Raw genomic sequence first — 21,085 nt, 5'->3', positions numbered from 1 at the left:
GCACTATTTGTAAATTGTGATTTAAAATGTAAAAAAAAAGAGAGTATGTCAGTACAAATAGAAAATATTATGGAGTGTGTCACAGTAGAAGTAGACATGGATAAAACCAAGAATATAATAATAAGTTGCATGATATAGAACACCTGGATCCTGTATTGAGTTATTTAAAGAAAAAATGATTGATATGTATGATAAGATGAATGATAAGAAAACGATTTTTGTTTGTGGGGACTTTAACATGGAACTGTTAAACTCACATGACCACAGTAAGACAAAGGATTTTATTGACACATTGTACTGTGTAAACTTATTCCCGACCATTTCCCTACAACCAACTAGAACTAGAATAACTAGATTTTGGTCTTTATTCCGATGAAGTTGCATGGCATAATAATGATCGGAACCCACAAGACACACAGACTCACATGGTAAAAACAACACAATGGGTAACACATTTTAAAGTTGACCATGATCTAAGATGAGATAAGATACAACTTCATTGATCCAGAAGTTTTTGTTCCAGTTTGTTCCAAATTACAGCTGAAAAGTCAAATAAATAGAAACATAAATGATAGTAAACGTAATAAATATAAAAACAGTATAAAGTGTATACTCAATTGTAAACCAGTATGTATAGTATTACTCTGCAGATAGATGTAGTAGTATAGGTGTAGTACTAGTAACAGTAGTAGCAGTAGTAGTACAGGTTGAAGTTTAAACCTGCACTTCCTGTTGTGTCCAGCAGGGCGACAGCAGAGAGGAAGTCTTTGTTTTGATGGAGGTCAACAGGTTCAAACAGCTTTTGTCTCCTTTCTTTCTTTCTTTCTTTCTTTCTTTCTTTCTTTCTTTCTTTCTTTCTTTCTTTCTTTCTTTCTGTCTTTCTTTCCTTCCTTTTTCACTTATTTCTCTGAGTCTCAGTTTTCTAAATGTAAACAGACACACACAGAAATATAAACATATAGAAACTGACATATGTCTATTTTGTAAGGAGGCGGGGCAACAGAGGGTGAGAGGAAGGAGGAGACAAAGGAAGTGTGGGGTTTATGTTTACACACACACACACAGGCACTTATCTATAGACTTTGATGGTATTTGCTCTGTTTTAATTGTTTACGTATTGAATCTTCTCCTTTAACCCCTTTGTACAGAGCTGTAGCCTATATAGCAGTGGATTTTCAAAATAAAAGTGTTTGCCTTCTCAGGTTAATGGAAAAAGAAACATTTTCAGAAGTAATTAAGGACAAATTATTGTTATTATATGTGCGTGTGTCACACTGACCTAGTTCCTGTGTGGTACTAGTGGGATAAAAACACCGTGGATGTAAACACACAGATCATAAAGTGTGTGTGGGTGTGTGTGTGTGACCTCTGTGACCTCGTCCTACAGTCAAAACAACCAACACTGTGTGTGTGTCTGTTTTCCCTCACACAGCTCGTACACATGTTTTTGTTCAGGCTCTTATCTCTCAACTTGGAAAATCTTTGTCCTGGGGAGGAATCAAACACACACATACACACTCCACCTCCATCGGCTTCTTGGGGGCCCCTCAGCCTGAGATTGTGTGTGTGTGGGGAGGGGGGGGGCTCTGTATGATGTCATCGTTAATATCTCTTCAAAAGGAACTCAAACACTTTGACTAAAGTCTGTAAATATTATCATCGGTCTGTTTGTGATGCAGAGAGTTCAAGTTCTCGTTAAACAGTAAAACAATGAGTAACTAAAGCTGCTAAACAAATAGATAAGAACCTAACGTGGCCACAGCATTAACCTAAATACACAAAAATATTAATTAACCAAAGAAACTCGGCTAAATAAGCAAATATTACAAAGAAACAAATGATTGTATTCTAACAACAAAACAAATGACACATATGGAAACATAACAGTGAAGAAGTTCCCATATATGTCACATATAATGGGATTTATCATTATCATATAAAAACATCCTCTGTGTATAAGAAGATATGATTTATAACATATATGATTTACCCATTGTTAAATGTGTATATGTGTGGAAAATATCTACATAATGAATAGTGGCATTAAATGTTGCAGCCCTATCACATGTGAACACTACATGTTCATTTATATTATGCAAATGTATTCTTATCAATCTCAAACATACATGTCTGTCTCTTATATTTACATATATTTACATATATAATATGAATCTATGTCATTGGGCTGTGGTATGGAGATATATACACATTTATAAACACAATAGATGTTTATTGTTAAAATCTATATAGTCTATAGGCTATATTAGTGACATACACATGACAGAAATGTGAATAAAAAATAGATTTTGTGTTTGTGTTATTGATATATTGTGCATTTATGGAAAAAATACATGTATGTTAATTGTATAAATAATCATATACATGATATTTATAGACATATATGTCACTATATGAATTGACTCTTATTTGTAATAGGTTTCATATATTATTATTCCCTCTATTTTGATTTATATGTTTGTATCTTTAACACGTGTATTATTGTGTATATACTGTATGTGTTTGTTGGGTCTAATGTGCAGCAGTTCAGTCGTGTCGTTGTTGTTGTGAGTCGAGCTGAGGTCACGACAGGAAGCGCGACCTTCTCATCGTGTGGCCAAACACTGATAACCAGATTAACGTCCACGGAGAGACGGCGCTCGTCCACCAGAGCTCAGCCAGCGTCCTGGCGTCCGTCCCAGACCGGAGCTCAGAGACAGAGACAGAGACAGGGTCAGAGCCGGCGCCAAACCTTCACACGCCTCCAGTTTGATTTATTACTGCCAATATTGCTGATTTATTTATTTATTTAGCCTTTATTTAACCAGGTAAAAAAGACCCATTGAGATCGAGATCTCATTTTCAAGGGTGACCTGGACAAGAGGGCAGCAGCACACGTCGTCAACATTATAAAAATACAAAATACATTACAGTATTACATTATAATAAATAGGGCCATAATACAGTAGAGGTTAAAACAAAAGTGCAAGGAGCAAGGGGGGTCATGGTGACAAGGATGGTCAGCAAAGGCACCGCTCAATTGATTTTTGTTGTCGGACCTTTAGGAAGTGACGAAAAACATTAAAGCAGAAGTAAGTGATATATTTGTGTTAATATAAGTCTTAAATAGTTATATCTTCCGACAGCAATCACTTCTATAGAGTGTTTGGTCTGAAACACGCGGGTCTGTCAGTCACTCTGCTCTGCTCTGAGCCGAGGAGAAAACATTTATCGTATCCTACAAGTTTTATCCAATGAGGAGAGAGAACGGCATGCAGGGCTGTGTGTGCAGTCAAGGGACGCCGTGAATGTGGCGACGTAGGGACGAGGACTGTTATGGTGCGTTCAAGGCAGCCCGTAACTCGTGTTTTTCCGACCTGTGAAGTCGTACCAGTTCGATCTGGTACGAGTTCACGGGTCAGAAGTTACGAGTGGCCGTTATAGTGACTTTCACAGGTAAAACAGGTCGGAAAAACACGAGTGGGTTGCCTGGAACGCTACAAAGTCGTAAGTTGTGACTTGAAGCTGTAATTTACGGTTTCAAAAGCCTGCCTGGAACGCAGCATTAGCCAAAACGACCGGATCGCTTACTTCTGCTTTAAAAGATACAAGTTCAGACAATTTCAGTTCAGCCTGGAGGTTGTTCCATGTTGATGGAGCGGCGTAACTAAACGCTTTTTTCCCTAATCCAGTCCGCACTCGAGGGATGTTCAAACTATAAATATCACTGGACCTTAAGGCATATCGATTTTCTGTTCGACGGAGGAGTGAACAGAGGTAAGATGATTATTGATCATTCATTCACACACAGGTGCTGAGTTCATTGATGCTTTCGCCCAACTCTGCTCAGATTGACGTCGTGTCCTCGTCTCACCCTTCGTCCGTCTCGTCCTCACCCCGGGGTCAGATGTCTCTCTGCTGCTGCTGCTGCTGCTGGCGTCCTGCCCGGCTGGTCGGCCCGGTGCCTGGCTCTGCCCGCCACGGACCTCCATCTTCATCATCCTCACCCTCATCATCATCATCATCCTCATCATCATCGGGGCAGCTCGGTGCCAACAGGAAACAGGCTGAGCAGGAAACAGAAGCTCAGTGTGAGGACGAACACTGAGACACTGATGAGAGGGACATTTATCAAACTCACTGTGGAGACGGTGGAGGACGCTCAGCTGCATAAATCATCCCATAATGAACTGATTTCTATTATACAAACCACCGTTTTATTTTTCTGATGTAAACTGAAAACCTTCAAGAAAACATCTGTATCAATAAATATCAAAGACAAAAGCCCTATAACAAGAACAAGACAACATGACAATCACAACACTTATAATATACAGTATATGATAATTATGTGTATCTCCTGTTTCAGCCATGTAAAGCTCTTTATAACCTTATTTTGTAAAGTGTTGTATAAATAAAGTTTAGTTTTGCATCTATAACTTATGACAACACCAAGAACACCTATTGATCAATGTGTCTGTCAATTCAAAATTTGAGCATTAAATAATGTAAAGCACCTGTAATAGAAGAGGCTTTTCAAAGTAAGAGTGTTTTGTTCATTGATAAATTAATGGTAGTTCACCATGAAATCTCTACTGCAGGGTTGAAATTACTGAGAAACAACTTAATACGTAAAAACAAACTAAAAGAAAAACAGAACAAGTAGTTTGTCAGATGTCAACAAAGTGATATTTAGCAAAAGTGAAAAGGAAACAAACGTAAACGTAGACTATCATCTCCCGAAAGTCTATGATATGTGTTACACAGAAGTTGTTTTGTTCTGTGATCGCCTTTGATTCAATACATAAACTAATAAATGGAGTGTCCCAACTCGTAGCATCTGGAAATTGTCGCCATGTTTCATAATGACATAGTCGTAAGAAATCATGCAGGGTAAACTAAAGTCTAAACTATCCAACAATGACCAATGAAATGATGCACCAGTGATGTATCAGATCACATCTGAGTTTATTCATGAATACAAAACACTTGACAAAAGGAAAATGAGTCCAAATGTTTCCCTTAACCCGAACTTGTACCCAGCTTTACCCCAGAGAAACCACTAGAGGGCAGCACAACAGGAAACACCAGTAAACCTCAATGTTAGACTCCGTTTTAGGGTCGTCACCCAGTTCCCAGATCTCAAACACCTTTGTAAAAACGTTATTATCATTGCCGATACAAATGTAAACAAAACTATAAAACACCACCTGTAATAAATGCAAACAGTCCTTTATATCTCTGTGTGTGCAGGTTTGAACCCTGTTGCAGGTGAAAGTCAGTCCGGTGACGTCAGAGCGTTCGGCAGTCGGAGCAGAAACGTCCACACCGATCCGCTTCTGGGGAAACCCTTCATCTGCCGTCGGGGCTTCCAGGTTTTCCCGTCGACGCCGTACTCCAGGGTCATGCTCCTGTTGAGGGTGAACACGGAGTCGCCTCTCACCACGGCGGTGAACAGCGAGCCTTTGCTGTTGGCGAAGTGTCCTGGCAGCGAGGACCACTGGCCCGAGGTCAGGCTGTAACAGTCCATGAGGCATCGCAGGAAGTCGTCGGACGGCCCGTTCCTCATGACGTACAGGTTGTCCCTGTGGCCGACCATGCAGTGGCCGTAGCTCTGGTGCCGGATCAGCGTGGTGACGAGCCGCCACTCGTCTTTCCCCGACACGTACTCGTAGATCTCCGTGGTCTCCATCGGCTTCCACAGACACGCGAATATCCTCCTCATGGCCTTGGTGCACGCCGCTCCCGCCGCCGGCCGAGGTAAGTGCGCGGCGAACGTCCACGTCCCGGCGTTCACGTCGTACGTCTCCACGGATGACATCGCCGTTCGCTCGAATTCTCCCCCGATGGCGTACAGCCGATCGTCCGCTCCGACGAGGCTGAAGTTGTAGCGCTGCTGTGCCGGACCGGGGATGCGGCTCCAGCTGTTGCGTTCGACGCTGTAGCGGAAACAAGAGTCCACCACTTGTTTCTGGGGGCCGTGAACTCCGCCCACGATGTAGAGGTCGTTGTTCAGCACGGTCACTCCGGCCATGGAGGTGCTGGCCTCCAGTGGAAGATCCGCCAGTACCTTTTAGAATGATTGATTGAAGTGTTTATTTCGAATATGAAAATAAAATAATAAAAAAGGAGAGAATAAGACAAAACAAACATGAGATATAGAATACATATTCGAAAAGAAGTCAGAAGAAGTAAAACTTATAAACTCCCACCCCCTCTCCTTATGACTAACTAAGATCCTTGTCTAAACATATCTTATGTTACGAAATCATGAATATAATTTACTTATACACACTAATTAGGGGTGGGCATTGCCAAGGACCTCACGATACGATACGCATCACAATACTTGAGTCATATGATATTGCGATATCCAAATTTTGCGATATATTGCGATATTCTACATAGTTCACTGAAAAATGTAAAAGGCATTATTATGCATCTTAAAATCCGAGTTGTATGTACATCAGATGATAGTGATATAATTCATGGGACAAACTGAGTCAAAACAATGTAATTCAAATTATCCGTGCCATTTTATTGTAACTATAGACCCTTTCAGAGAGTATAAACAAAGACAGGTGTGGCTCATTAGAAAACGCTCTGGTACACTAAATGGAATGGAGCCTTAATTAGTATCCTTGGTAACACCTGTATTTGTTTATACTCTCTGAAACGGTCTATACAAGCGCAAGTTACAACAACATATCTGCATGAACAACACACTGTCTGAGGTAGCAGGACAGTGACACCTCGCGGAGCAGAGGTGCGGAAGTTGTACTGGATTTACGTCTGAAACATGATTTATTATTTGAAAAAAAATCGATATATCGTATCGCGATACAAAATATCGCGATATATTGCCATGTCGATATTTTTGCCCACCCCTAACACTAATTATACATATATACAAACATACATACATACATACATACACATGCCCACATACAGATACATACAGATACATACACAAACACACGCGCACATACATACAAAAGGAAAAGAAACAACACCACAAGATAAACACCTTCCACGTGTTTCCGGTTTCGTCCAGGTAGCAGATCGTCCTGGAGGCGGCGTGCACGGTTTGGTCCACGCCGCACGCGGTCACGTGGGCCCCGACGGCCACGAACGCCGTGGGCTCCAGAGACTCCACGTAGGAGACGAGCTCCGGCGGCAGCGTCTTCCTCACCTCCGCCTCCAGCTCGGCGTACATGTCGCGGATGAAGAGCGCGGCGCGGCGGTACAGCTCCATGAGGCCGAAGGTCGCGGCCGTGTGGAACATCAGCAGACAGTTGTCGGAGTCGACGAGGCCGACGAGGTGTTTGGCGAGCGGCGCCACCTGCAGGAAAGCGGCGCATTCGATGGCCTCAACGATATCGTCGGCGTCTAAGACGGGCGCCTCGCCTCGCAGCACCGCCAGCGCGATGAGGAAACCCCGCGCCCTCAGGGACTTGAGGTGGATCTCCTCCTGACGACATTCCTTCATCCCGGAGCGATACAGAGCCCGGAAGTAGTCGCAGCTCTGGACGAGCAACATCTTCTCCTCGGAGAAGTGAGTGTCGCCGACGACGACCGTCAACTTCGCCGGGACGACGCCGTTGTTGGAGGCAGAACCGGGCAGTTTGTCGTCCGGTTCACTGGACAAAATAGTACCCTCCATGGGAATGACTGATCCAAGAAATGGAGCGGGAGCTGGAGTGACCCAGTGTGAAGCTGCTTTGCTGTCCTATGTGGAGGGAGGAGGAGGGGGGGATCGTTTGTTTCACAGGTTTTAAAATAGACGCAGCTAAAGATAGACCAGATCAAACAGCCAGAGTCACATTCAAGTTGTGGACACGAGGGCAGAGACACTGAAATCTTACTGGGTCAGTTACTGGAATCACAGAGAGCAGATTTGCTGATTCACCCAAAGACCTACAGCTGCACAGAGAAGATCCTTCTCCGTTGATCTGGTGTTGGGTAGAAGCAACCAAATAAATCAGAGTTTGGGTTTTCAGTTGGTTTTGTGATCAGTTTTGCAATGTTTTCTTTCTTGAAGTTACATTTTTTTTGATATTCTAACTTTGCTACATATCCTACTATTGAAAATCTAGTCATTTGTGAACAGATTTCTACTGTTTCTTCAATAGAAAGCAATGAGACCAATGGAAACGGTCCAGGTTCTCGATGAATGAAGACACTTGAAGGCACAGAAGAACTTCAGTATGAAGTCCTACAAGGAGGTGCAACACAACTCATACATTCTATAGATATCTGCAAACTACAATAATAATCATATAGTTTATAGATTAAAGGCTTCAACAGGTTTGATCGTCATAAAATTGTGTTTAAAGGAGTTGAAGGTTTGTTGACATTAGCGCTCATTTAATGTCTAAAATCCAACACAATCATTGACCTGACAAAGAACCATTCGCTCAAAACGTTGTCTCCTTTAAAGGGACAACGAGGAGTTTCTATTTATAAAAAAGTCTCACGTTAATGTGGATGTATCTACGCTACCCACACTTGTTAATGGGCCCATTTTAGATAAATATATCGTTTTGTCTCTATCCTTATTTTGTTATTTTAATTAATGCTGGAAATGCTGGTCGAGCCGACCAGCGTTTCCTTACTTTCGGTTTCGCAGACACTCATGAGAATAACGCCGCCGAATCGCCGTTTATGGTTGGAACTACGACGGTATGTGATCGTCTTCGAACCTCTGACTTTAATTCTTGATGAATGAAAACATGAGTCTGTCTTGCGCCGGTCAAAGAATTTCACGGTGCACGGAGGCTCATAAATGTAGTGTGAAAACACTTCGCTTTTCCAAAACTCCTCGTTGTCCCTTTAATATCTATCCCTTGAATAAATATATTTTCTATTTCAGGAGAAGACAGTGTTGCGACTTCTCTTTTTTGCCTTGTTTAAAATGCAACACACACGTTTGTTGGCAACAACAGGTGAACAGTCTCCGATGTTTCATGATTGGTTTAGGTTTTGTTCTCCTTTGGCTCTACTTGAGAAAGATGAAGGTTCTGAGATCAAACTGATTTGTTGTGGTCGATGTCTGTGTGATACTTTGCTGATCCATCCATCAACACCGACCTTCTCTATCTGTGGAGTTCTTGTGTCCATAACAACAAACATCACCTGACTTTACTGCTTTACTCTTGGTGGACTACAGCCATAAACACTGAAGCTGCTGCAGGGCTTGAACTTTCATAAATGTTGTTTGTTTTTCAGTTATTTTCAGTCACACTTGTTTTTCATAGGCTCCTTTTCCCTTTAAGTTATAAATACATTAAAAAAAACAACCCAACACCAGACACAAATAAACACAGCAGTGCATGGGTTCATAAATAGATCATAGTTCATAAATGTAATAAGAATTCCCACATGAACGTGTTAAACCAATCAAGGTTAAATAGTTTTATCAGCTTATGGTCTTTGTTCTTGCTATGCAATTCTCCTTGACTTTTATTACAGGTGCACCATCTCATTAAAACAAACCTATTTATTACTACAAATGAAGAATTGTAAAAATATACGCACATCCCTTGCTTGGGGTGCTGGGCTAAGGGGAAAGCAGAAAAGAGCGGGCTGTTTCTTCTCTTTTCTTACTACAAATTAAGACAATAAAGTTCTGAAATTCTTCTTCATTAGAAAGTAAGCCTTTTGGATCGAGTGGTTTGTGCCTCTGATGGTTGAAAATGAACAGCTCTGGATCGTCTGACAGATTTTGAGATTTTTGAGTTTTAGTTCAGCGTATAATGGGACCATTATATATTAAACTAATGGGAACAGTGATGTAACGACCCACGACGAGTTTGAAGATGTTTTTTTTCACGATGAAGAACAAAAGCTGCGTCGTCTTTAAAGCTGTTTTCAGTGTCTTCATACGTCCACTTACAGTGGAGGAGGAGGGGCTGACCTACATTGGAGCTCAGTGGGGCAGAAATACTACAGTAGGTCATGTGATCACTCTGCCACCAACACCCACAGCACCCCTCCCCTCGGTCAAAAACAATCCCACCGGCTCCAGCAGCAAAGTGTGTGAGTGGACAAACAGAGAGGATTGTGGGAGGGGAAAGGTTGCACATGGTCAAAACAAAACACAACAAGAGGAGCCAGGGCAGGGTAGCTATATACAGGAATCTTGAAGTTAATTCTAAAACCTTTTAAAGACTTTTTTAAGACCTTCTCAATACTTTTCAATACCTCACCAACCCTTCAAGCTGTAACCATTTACATCACTGACACTTTTAACTTAACAGTTTTTGTTTTGTGATAAAGACTATACATCACTATGATACAACAGAATTCAAAATATGCCGGGATAATAAATCAAAGGCAAAGTTTATCAAAAAAACAAACAAAAAAAACATTGCTCCACTCTCAAAAAACCAAAACAACAATCTTCTTTTCTTTTTTATGTACCGGTTCATCTTTGTTTTTTTTAATAAAATGAATAAATTCACACACTTTCACAAAGTTTTTTAGGATTCAAACTCTTGGACAGCTAATTCTGAAAAAATACCTTCAAAATGTAAGACTTTATAAAGTTGTCATAAGACTTTTTAATACTTTTTAAGGGTCTTAATTTTCCTAAAATTAATTTATCACCTTTTAATACTTTTCAAGGCCTCACGGATACCCTGCAGGAAGTGAAGTGTCACTGCACACAGGGTGGGAACATGTATAATAATAATAATTAGCAAAGAAGAAGTTCAATGTCATAATTGACAGTTTTACAGCACATTAAGTGTTTGGTTCAGCTTCATTGTTTCAGAACCACATGTTTTTTTTTCTCAGGAGCTGGTGGAGACCAAACCAGAGCAAAAAGAAGAGAGAACATACACTTTCATTAAAATTTCAGATGATCAAAAATAAAGGGTTTTCTAATAATAATGCACATCCTCATCTAAACATAGGCTTGTTTGCTCCAAGTCTATATTTTTAGTCGTTTCAGTGATGTCAGTGTTTTTCTCGTTTTGGAAACAAAACATGGAAGTTCCAGTTTCACTTCAGTTTTACAGTCAGAGCGGCATGACCGACAATAAAAGAGAAGTGGCTTCTGTTTCACCAGAAGTTTCTAAAACATATTGTGTTGAATATATATTTCATGTTACAAACTCAAATCTTTGATGCTCAGAAATCAGAATAATTGGCTTATCTTTGATTTGATTCTGGAAAACTGCAGAATTTTACATTTAAAATTTGAAAAAAAAAGAAAATGAAACTTGTCAAAAACTATTTAAAAATGCGAAACAATGGTTTAAAAACTTAAAAATCTTGATGTCTACAATCAGTTCCCTGCAGCTCTGATTGGTTAATGGGCCTGACTGCAATAAATGTTTACTAAAAGCTGATAGTTCAGACAATTTTAAAGATATGAAGAATGTGTTTTCACTGAGTGGGCACTTTATTAGGTACACCTAAACTAACACTGGTCTGAACTCTTATTTTAACGGTGCAGAGCCGAAGCTGAATCAAGTGTTACCTGCTGTCAGTCTGCTCGGCTTCAAATGCAAATTACCACGTTATTAAAAAGATAAATAAATATATATTTATGCTGCTTCACATTAGTGCACTCAATCTCATTCACTCTGCAGGCTTATATAACGCTGAGTAACACAAGCTGACTTACATAAGCTGATGTCAGGCTGCAAAAACTGAGGTCGCACATGTTGCAGGGTCGGAGTATCACTTTCAACACACAGTTCAGTCTGCACTCTGAAATTAATTAGGTCAACATAAAGCCCATGAGCAGGTTAATTAAAATGCAGAAGCCGTGATAATTAATTACGAAGCTATACAATGTATTAATGTGACTGCTTTGTGAAAATCACAACAACTATATCAAATGACTTGATGATATAAAAGTGGTTCCTCATGGTTATTATTACAATAACCTGGATCTGCAGTTCCACTGAATTTTGCAGAGCTGTAACTTCCAGTTCATTGTTTATCTGTCCAGACCACAACTCAACTTTACAGCTGGTCAACAAAGTGGAGTACTGAACAGCTAAAGAGTCAAATATTGAGAAAAAAAGAGGTGGGGAGATTAAAAACAGAACAAAAATTAAGATAATACTGGACTTAGACTCGTCAGGAGACACAAACACTGCTGAAAATGAGTGAAAATGCTACACATTTTATGAAATAACAAGAAATTGGATAAGAATGTATCAATATGAACAGTAATTTGTAGCATAAGACATTTTGGAGTCCTGGACAATAAATAAGACACAGAATAACAATAATAAAAGCGAGTATTTGGGGTAACATAAGTGATAATGAAGATCTCTGTGGTGGAGAAGTAACTACAGTCTTTTCATGACTGATCACAAGATCACTTATAATGGGCTATTTTTAATTGCATTATTGAATTAGGATTACCTTCATTAATATGCATCATTTTAATGTTGCAGAAAATAGTAAATAAACGTGTGACTAATTTAATCTACTTTATATTGTTCAGGGGTTTAAACCTGCAACAACATTTCATAATGTATTTGATTTTATTTTGAATTGTGTTAATAAAAAAAAAGTATACAGCTTCCCACTAAATTTAGAAAGGTGGAAAAGTATAAAATTAAATTAAATAGAAACACACAATTAAAGTTAAAATAGTTTAATAAACTCTCACTAAATTATTGCTTCTTTTGTTGTTATTTAATATCAATCTTTCCCCCCAGTGATTACAGAGGATCTTCTACTCTGCCGCAGCACTGCCAAGAGTGAGTGGCCATCTCTGGGTGCATCCGCCTGTAGTACTACTACGTGAAACTAGTCCGCGTATGTTCCCTCCCACCGTCTTTCATATTTGTTATTTAACATCGCAGACTGAAGCTTCGCAGTGAATCGATAAAAGACGACACATTAAAACAAATTTTCCGGCGGGTTAGTGCAAGTATAAAAGCAATGAATTCAGTGGTGTTATTTAACAATTGGAGGTCAGGCGGAGGGATATACGTGTGCGGCGTGCTTCTAAATATCCCTAGTGCGGTGGGAGCGAAGCAGCAGCTCAGAGTAGGCGCGCACTTCGCCGGATGTTTATCACTGTAGCAGCCGGATTTGACCACGTTTTAATGGATGGATTTAACCGTTAACCGGTGAACGATTCCGCAGTCGGTTGGGGGAGGATTTACGTGTGTTTTTTTTATTATTATTATTGTCTTTCTGGTGGTGGTGGAAGAAGAAGCGAGGAGGAGCAGCATGCTGTTGTCCAAGCTGGGCTCCCTGTCGTCTCATCACGGCATGGATCTACCGGCGAAGCTCCAGCAGCTGCAGCAAGGTAACGTTAACGGCCCCGAGAACCGATTATACTCTTCCTTCCTTCCCCGTTACCTAACTTAACCCTAATCTCTCTCTGCACACCGAACCGAAATAGACCCAACTTACTTAATAAATTAACCCCGAGCAAATTAATTTAAAAAAAGGGGGTCGAAATCAGGATCGAACCGGTCGGTCGACGACGTCGCACGTGCACACACCACCAACGGCTAACCAACCAACCGGCGAAAAAAAAAAAAATGACAACAAAACAAAAACCGCCATTTTCTTCTCCGTGATATGTGAATTAAACAGTGCGTGTTTGTTGTTTTTATTCTGTAAAATTACACATGTGCTTTAAATAAAGCCGAAAATGCACACAAACATCATCTTAATATATATTTTTCACCGGTGTAACGTCGGTATTTTCACGGTTAATGTTACATTTTGTAAATAAACGTTGGAATTGCACGTTTCTGTTAATGAGGGAAGAAGGCTGGTTTGGTTTGTTGATGTTTGACCTTTAAATAAAAAACCGCATGGAGCCATTTTGAAACCCAAATGCTGCTGTGCTGCCAAAATCTACCTAATCTCACAGTAGAGCTCTCTCCTGTTTCTAAATCGTGTTTGATTCTATTATTGATTAGATTTTAGTCGCCCCCCTTGCACCCATGTGAAGATGGTGCTCATGCTTGGCAGTCCTCCATTTTTAAACGGCTGATACAACAACACGAGTTGTATTATTTACCCATGTGATCGTGTGTGTTTATTGATTTCTTTATATTTTAATGTTGATTCATGCTTACAACTTGCTTTAAAACGCACATTGAGAAAATAAAAGATTAGACGACTAACGTTAGTTTTAGAGCCGGTTATTGATTTTTGCGCCTAAACCTCTGCAGGCTTCAAATAACATGAAATAACTGTGTTTTTCTTTTCTTTTTTCTGCAGTGAAATCTGAGAAGCAGCCGTTTGAGAAGCTGTACCGGCTGGGCTCGGTGCTCGGTAACGGGGGCTTCGGCACCGTGTACTCGGCTGTCCGGCTGGACGACGGGCTGCCGGTAAGAGAGAGCGGGGAGAGGCTTTGTTTTGGTCCCGGCACATGGCCGCGGCCCCGGCGTCAAGCTGCACAAAGGAAACGGCCTAGTTTCCGGTTCAGCCCTTCAAAATAATAGCAGCTCTTAGGGCTTAGGAAAAACATTATCTGATTGTTTTTTAATGGAAAATTTACTGCAGTATTAGCCTACCTCCTGAATCTCTTAACCATATCAAACTATTTTCTTTAGCAGATCAAGTTTTCATAGATGTCATGGATTTGTGGAACATTTTTTATATATTACATGGGTTTTTTAATATATTATGTTTTCTATCTTAAATAATTCTAAAAATTGAGACCATGTGAACATCAAAATTAGTACTGTTGTAAATATTTATTGTCCCTGAAGGACAATGGAAGTGCAGCCAAAAACACCCAAATACATAAGACATTTAAACAGACATTTGCAAAACAATAAAACACAGACAGTGGGCAACACCGGCCCAATAACAGGAGTGGTTGTTGTGTGCAAAAGTGGCAGAATATACACAATTTCTAAATTTCATTTATAAAACAAAACAGTTTTTCTAAAGTATTTTATTTAAATATTAATGATAACATTGGCCAGTTCAGTTTAGTTAGTCACAGTAGCTTATTGTGTTTTTAAACAATAAATATGTCAGGACAGATTCCTGAAAGGCTCGCTGGAGGGAATGAGTCAGTGTGTTTTGTGTTTACGTGGAGCACATGATGAAGTGATGCTCCTCTGAGCTTCCTGTCAGCTGTCAGAGCGGTGACCTATGATTAATAATTCAGCACATGACGACTGAGTCATCAGGTCCCAGATGGGCAGACGGCTCTGGTGGATGTTGATTACACAGGAACTGAGGAACAGTTGGTGGATGTCACTCTCTGATGTTTGATTTATTCACTGTGTTGTATAATGTACTATCTGTCTTCGGTTCAATATTATATCATCAGTGGCTCTACTGTTGTGATTGAGTTTATATAATTTAGAAAGATAAAATTCTTAATTATTTACCTCTTGGACAGTCCAAATAAAATCCCTTTCAGATTAAAAACAGTTGTTTTCAACAGTAACTCTACATAATATCATGAGTCTCTGTGCTTTTATTTAGAAGGGCCGATCTGCTCTCACACTTCCTGTTGTATTGTTGTCAGTGTTGCAGCTTGACCCAGTGCCATGCTGTCTGCATGTGGCCTTTGTTTTCACAAAGAAAGTGCTGCTTCTGTTTTGTTTGGCTCCACTCTGCACACACACAGACACACACAGACACACACACACTGAGGAGTAATCCTGTTGTTTTGCTCTTTACTCTCTGGGAGCAGGAAGTTGTTACACGTGTCATTGTAATCTGATGGAAAACCATGTTTATACAAGAATAATAATAAAAAAACATTTTGAGGCAGAGGAGTTGAAACTAAAAGCTTCATGTCACTGTTCAGTCACAGCTTGATGTTATAGCTAATGATTTACCTGCTGAGTGCTCTTTATTAAGATATTAAGTGTTAATGTAGTTGAAAACAGACAGAAATGGAGTCTTCTGACTTTTATTAGAAATGTGATTAACGATAAAAAGCCACAATATTTCTTAGATCAGATGAAATGTAAACAAATATACAACCAGACGAACAAGCCACGACCACCTACTCACATCTAAACCTGAACAATCCTTCTAAAACATCCTGTAATGTACAGACAGAGTCGTTACAGGCTGGAGCTCATCGACCAGTTACATCAAAAATGTGAAAACAAAACACACTTTCAAAAAGGCAGCAACAGACCCTTTAATAAATTGTGAATGTAATGAATAAGTCATAAACTGTGGGAGGATTTATTATAGAAGTTCTGATGGGCTGAACTGCTGTGATGATGTGATGGGATGTCTGTTGTGTTCTTTGTTCATCATGAAGTTTTGACTATTTGTGTAACAGTGATGGATGTGATTATGTATTAACTTGCATGTAAATCTGTATTTTTAATGAATCAATAAGACGATACGATATCAGCAGATGTTGATCCTTCGTTTGTGTGCAGGTGGCGGTGAAACACGTGTGCAGGGACAGAGTGACTGAGTGGGGCACGCTGGTGAGTTCATCTTTTATATAAACTTTATTTAAAATCTACTTGTAGTTTAATGTGAATGTTCGTCTAAAGTTTCCCTCTTTGTCTCTCTCTCTCTCTCTGTCAGTGCGGCGCCGTGGTCCCTCTGGAGATCGTGCTGCTGAAGAAAGTGGGCGGGGCCTTCGGCGGCGTGGTGCGGCTGCTGGACTGGTGGGAGCGCGGCGACGGCTGGCTGATGGTGATGGAGCGCCCCGAGGCGGCGCAGGACCTGTTCGACTACATCACGGAGCGCGGCGCGCTGGACGAGGACGAGGCGCGGGGCTTCTTCCTGCAGGTGCTGGAGGCCGTGAGACACTGCTACGCCTGCAGCGTCGTCCACCGGGACATCAAGGACGAGAACCTGCTGGTCGACCTGAGGACGGGGCAGATCAAACTCATCGACTTCGGCTCCGGGGCGCTGCTCAAAGACTCCGCCTACACCGACTTTGACGGTGAGCGGCCAATAGGGAAGCTTCATTTATACCAAGATGTGCTTTACATAAACACAAAACATTAAACTGGAAGAGCTGGAAAAGGGGAAAAAAAACATAAAAACCAGGGTTCTTACGGATCCTTAAAAAGTCTTAAAAGGCATTGAATTCATTAATCTAAAAACGAGGCCTTAATTGGCATTAAAATGTCTTAAATCAATTTTTCAAACGTCTTAAAAATGTTAACACTTGGTAAGTGGGATTTTAGGATTATAATTAGTCTCAAATCTCAAAATAATTGCTAACATTCTGACATAGAGAAGTTAGTGGCGGCCGTCAACGCTAAATTTCTCACCGCCACCAGCTCCCAAATCAGCCCCCCCCCCCAATCATTAATGTAGCAGTCACTTTACCTTGGATCACATAGGAAAGTGGGTAAAATTGTCCCTAACCCTATGTAATAGATGTGGTGAGGTTTTTTTTTTTTGCATTTGTGTTTATTGTGAAGTCGGTCTTAAATTTAATTTCAAGTGGCATTAAACATGTCTTAAAAAGTCTTAAATTTAAGTTGGCTTAAGCTGTAGGAACCCTGAAAACGTACACTTTAAAACATTTTAAATAAAACCCAAAATAGTAAAAATTGGAAAAATTAAATATACAATAAAAAGCAAGAACAAGGAGTAAAAGAAAGTACAGGAAAAAGACTGAATAGTTTTTATGTGTGAATAAAAACTAGCATAAATATGAGTTTTCAGCATGAAATATTATAGGCTATATTATATTAAAATAATTAAATAAACTGTTAGAAATTAAATCATCCTAATGCTTCTTATGTTAAATATTGAAATTATATTTGAATTTTTTATGTTTATTATTATTTAACCAGCTTGTTATTGCATCCTACGTCCACTAGAGGGCGTTCACTACAAATCTGTTATGTAACATTTGCAACACATTGAAGTTCAACTCAATATAAAACTGCAAGAAGGGAAGTGGAAGATATTAGAAGTAGCGGTGCAACAGATCAGTTGATCCCTGAGCAGGTGGTCTGCCGACAAGTTGTGCGTCTAGTGTGGGAACACGAAGTCGTTGAGTTGCGTTGCTGCAGAAGTCACATGTTCAAATGTCAGTTTCCACCAGTAGATGTTTGTCCCGAGGCTCCAGGAGCAACACACACCCAGAGACACACACACACAGATGAGCAGCATCTTTGTTCTGCACAGGAAGTGAAGTGATGATCAGAGGCTCCAGCTGCTGCTCTCGTGACAAACAAACAGGCGCCATGACAACAACGATGATGATGAGTCAGTGTTTCCTGCTGCTCTGAGCCGCTGTTCAGTCAGGATTCATGTCACTGTGTTCACTCATTCAATCAAACTTTATTTCTGTAGCACTTTACATCATCATAATAACTTCAATTCATGAAACAGCTTTCAGGAAACCCAGTGTTGCTTTACAGTGAAAAATAAATCAAATCAGTTCTCTCCTCTATTCATTTAGTTGATTTATTTCTAAGTGAGTGTTGAGGATTCAGATTAGAAAGTGTGCAGGTTTATTATTTATTCATCCAGTTAAAATGCAACACAAAGTGCTGCCACATGAAACATTTAAAAGCAGCTGGGACTGAACTGAACAGAGGAAACACTGGAGTCTTAAAAACTGAGCTGGAAAAGAGAATAAACGGGACAAATAAAGGTAAAACTGTCAATAAGAAAGAGGAGAAAACAGAATAAAACAAATCAAAGGAGAAATAAAGACTTTTCTAAATCAAGTAAAAACATAGAATGATGATATAAAGACCAGTGAACTAATGAGACAATAAATAAGTAACAATAAAACATGTAATTAAAACGACCCCCCTCCCTCTCCTCTTCCTGTCCTCCAGGAACGCGGGTCTACAGTCCGCCGGAGTGGGTCCGGTTCAGGCGGTACCACGGTCGCTCGGCAACCACGTGGTCTCTGGGCGTGCTGCTGTACGACATGGTGTGTGGGGACATCCCCTTCGAGCAGGACGAGGAGATCCTGAGGGGGCGGGTCTTCTTCAGACGCAGCGTCTCCACCGGTGAGTCGCCGCTCAGAGTCTAGCTTCCGTCTGTGGCTCCTGAGTCGGAGTCAGACCTGCGATCTGCGTCCTGTCCACGTGACCTCAGAGTGTGAACAGCTGACGAGGATCTGATGCAACTTTCTGTCACTTTGCTGCGAAGGGAAAGAAGGAAGGGAAAAAGGAAGGAAAATATAGAAGGAGGGAGGGAACAGATTGGGTTAACTGGGTCCAAAAGGATGGAAGAAGTAAGGATGAAGGGAAAGAAGAGAGGGAGGGAGGGAGGGAGGGAGGGAAAAAGTATTGTGGAAAGAAGGAAGGGAAAAAGGAAGGAAAGATGGAGGGAGGGAACAGATCAGGTCAATCGGATAAAAAGAGGAAGGAAGGAAGGGAATAATGATTGTGGAAAGAAGGAAGGGAAGGAAGGGAGGGAGGGAGGGAGGAAAAAAGGATTGTGGAAAGAAGGAAGGGAAAAGGAAGGAAAGATAGAAGGAGGGAGGGAACAGATTGGGTTAAAAGGGAGAAAGCACGGAGGGAAAGAAGGAAGGGAAAAGGGAAGGAAAGAAAGATGGAGGAAGGGAACAGATTTGTTGAAGGGAAAAGGGAAGGAAAGAAAGATGGAGGGAGGGAGGGAACAGATCAGGTCAATTGGATCAAAAGAGGAAGGAAGGGAATAAGGATTGTGGAAAGAAGGAAGGGAGAAAGGAAGGATGGAGGAAGGGAACAGATCAGGTCAATTTGATCAAAAGAGGAAGGAAGGAAAGAAGGAAGGGAATAAGGAAGGGAGAAAGGAAGGATGGAGGAAGGGAACAGATCAGGTCAATTTGACCCAGAAGGACGACAGGATGGGCTGTCATCACCTTGGTGACGTTGTTTATTGATAAACCCAGCAGGTTGAGACACTTTAGGAGGTTTATTATTTATTATGGGCTATAGGGTACGAACTAACGTCATGGTAACGGAACCAAAACACACACAGTTTGTCTCTGTCTTACTTTATTAGTTTTCCTTTTAAATATAAGTGAATATGCTCCTCACATCGTGTTTCCTGGCCACGTTTTAAAAGTTAATGTGAAGCCAAACTTTAGGTGTGTGTGTGTTTAAAATTAGAGCTCTAACACTGTGTGTGTGTGTGTGTGTGTGTGTGTGTGTGTGTGTGTGTGTTGCCTCCTCCCAGAATGCCAGCAGCTGATTGGCTGGTGTCTGAGCCAGCAGCCGTGTGAGCGTCCGACCCTGGAGCAGATCCTCCTCCACCCCTGGGTCACCACGACGACCACCAACAGCACCAACAACAGCAGCACCTCTTCCTCTTCCTCCTCTTCTTCATCATCATCATCCTCCTCCTCCTCCAGCGGCGCCGGGCAACAGGACGACGACAACGGCAGCATCACACTTCACACACTCACACCCGACTCCTCCTCCTCCTCCTCCCCCTCGTCTTCATCTTCATCCTCCCCCTGCAGCCAGCAGAGCCTCTGATTGGACGCCACTGAGAGGCGAAGCTGGGACTTGATTGACAGCTGCTGTCCTCTGGAGTGTGTGGAGGGTTGTCGCTCCAAAGAAGTTTGTGTTTGTTTATGTGTTTATGTTTATGTTTGTGTGTGTCAGCTGATGCAGTGAGGCTGCAGCTCCACGGCGCCTCCTCCTGTCCACACCGAGGAGGAGGAGCAGCTGCGTCTCCTGCTGTCGTCTTCAGTGCCTTGTCTCTTTAAAAAGCTGCTGTGGGGCCGAGTCACTGTTGAATCACAAGAGGAAGGAAACTGTTGAACGCTCCGAGCAACAGAACGACAGTGAACGCACCACACACACACACACACACACACATCAATCAAACAGCAGCTTTTCTGTCCATTGATGGTTAAAACTGGTTCAGTGGTGGATGTTTAAACCAGACAACGATTAGTAATGATCACAGGTCCTGAGTCTCAGCTCTGAAACCAAAACACAACTTTTTGATGTTTTATTTTAAAGGGATAGTTCACCCAAAATTCTAATTTTCAAAGTCATTATCTACTCACCCTCATGTGGACTAAGGGCTGGGAGAATTTTCAGAGTCCTCCGTGCCTTCTCGGAGTTACAGCGGGGCTCCACGCAGCAGTATTTGTCCATATGATGGTTGTGAATGGATACCACTTTTCTTCGTCCAAAAAGACACACCAAAAAACATCCAAATACCTCCATACTGCTCGTCTGTA

At 41.1% G+C, this 21,085-nt stretch overlaps 2 protein-coding genes across 2 annotated transcripts; one reads left to right on the top strand and one right to left on the bottom strand.

Annotated features, from left to right (window-relative positions):
- Positions 1–5,275: 5,275 nt before the first annotated feature.
- On the bottom strand, positions 5,276–7,660 carry kbtbd13b (kelch repeat and BTB domain containing 13b). The gene is made up of 2 exons (XM_085780482.1): positions 7,025–7,660; positions 5,276–6,067 (listed from the first exon to the last, which is right to left on the bottom strand). Exons 1-2 carry the CDS (start codon positions 7,658–7,660, stop codon positions 5,276–5,278), a joined length of 1,428 nt encoding a protein of 475 aa, XP_085636608.1.
- Positions 7,661–13,185: 5,525 nt separating this feature from the next.
- Positions 13,186–20,531, top strand: LOC146986467 (serine/threonine-protein kinase pim-3-like). Its single transcript, XM_085780222.1, has 6 exons — positions 13,186–13,279; positions 14,209–14,318; positions 16,353–16,403; positions 16,507–16,870; positions 18,735–18,911; positions 20,068–20,531. The coding sequence occupies exons 1-6, from the start codon at positions 13,201–13,203 to the stop codon at positions 20,367–20,369; spliced, it is 1,083 nt and encodes a 360-aa protein (XP_085636348.1). The 5' UTR covers positions 13,186–13,200; the 3' UTR covers positions 20,370–20,531.
- Positions 20,532–21,085: the final 554 nt, after the last annotated feature.

The sequence above is a fragment of the Trachurus japonicus genome, chromosome 6 (assembly GCF_045865225.1).
Source record: "Trachurus japonicus isolate A0001 chromosome 6, Traja_1.0".
Lineage (NCBI taxonomy): Eukaryota > Metazoa > Chordata > Actinopteri > Carangiformes > Carangidae > Trachurus > Trachurus japonicus.
The sequence above is the reverse complement of the archived record's forward strand: the minus strand, read 5'-3'. Positions and strand labels throughout refer to the sequence as shown.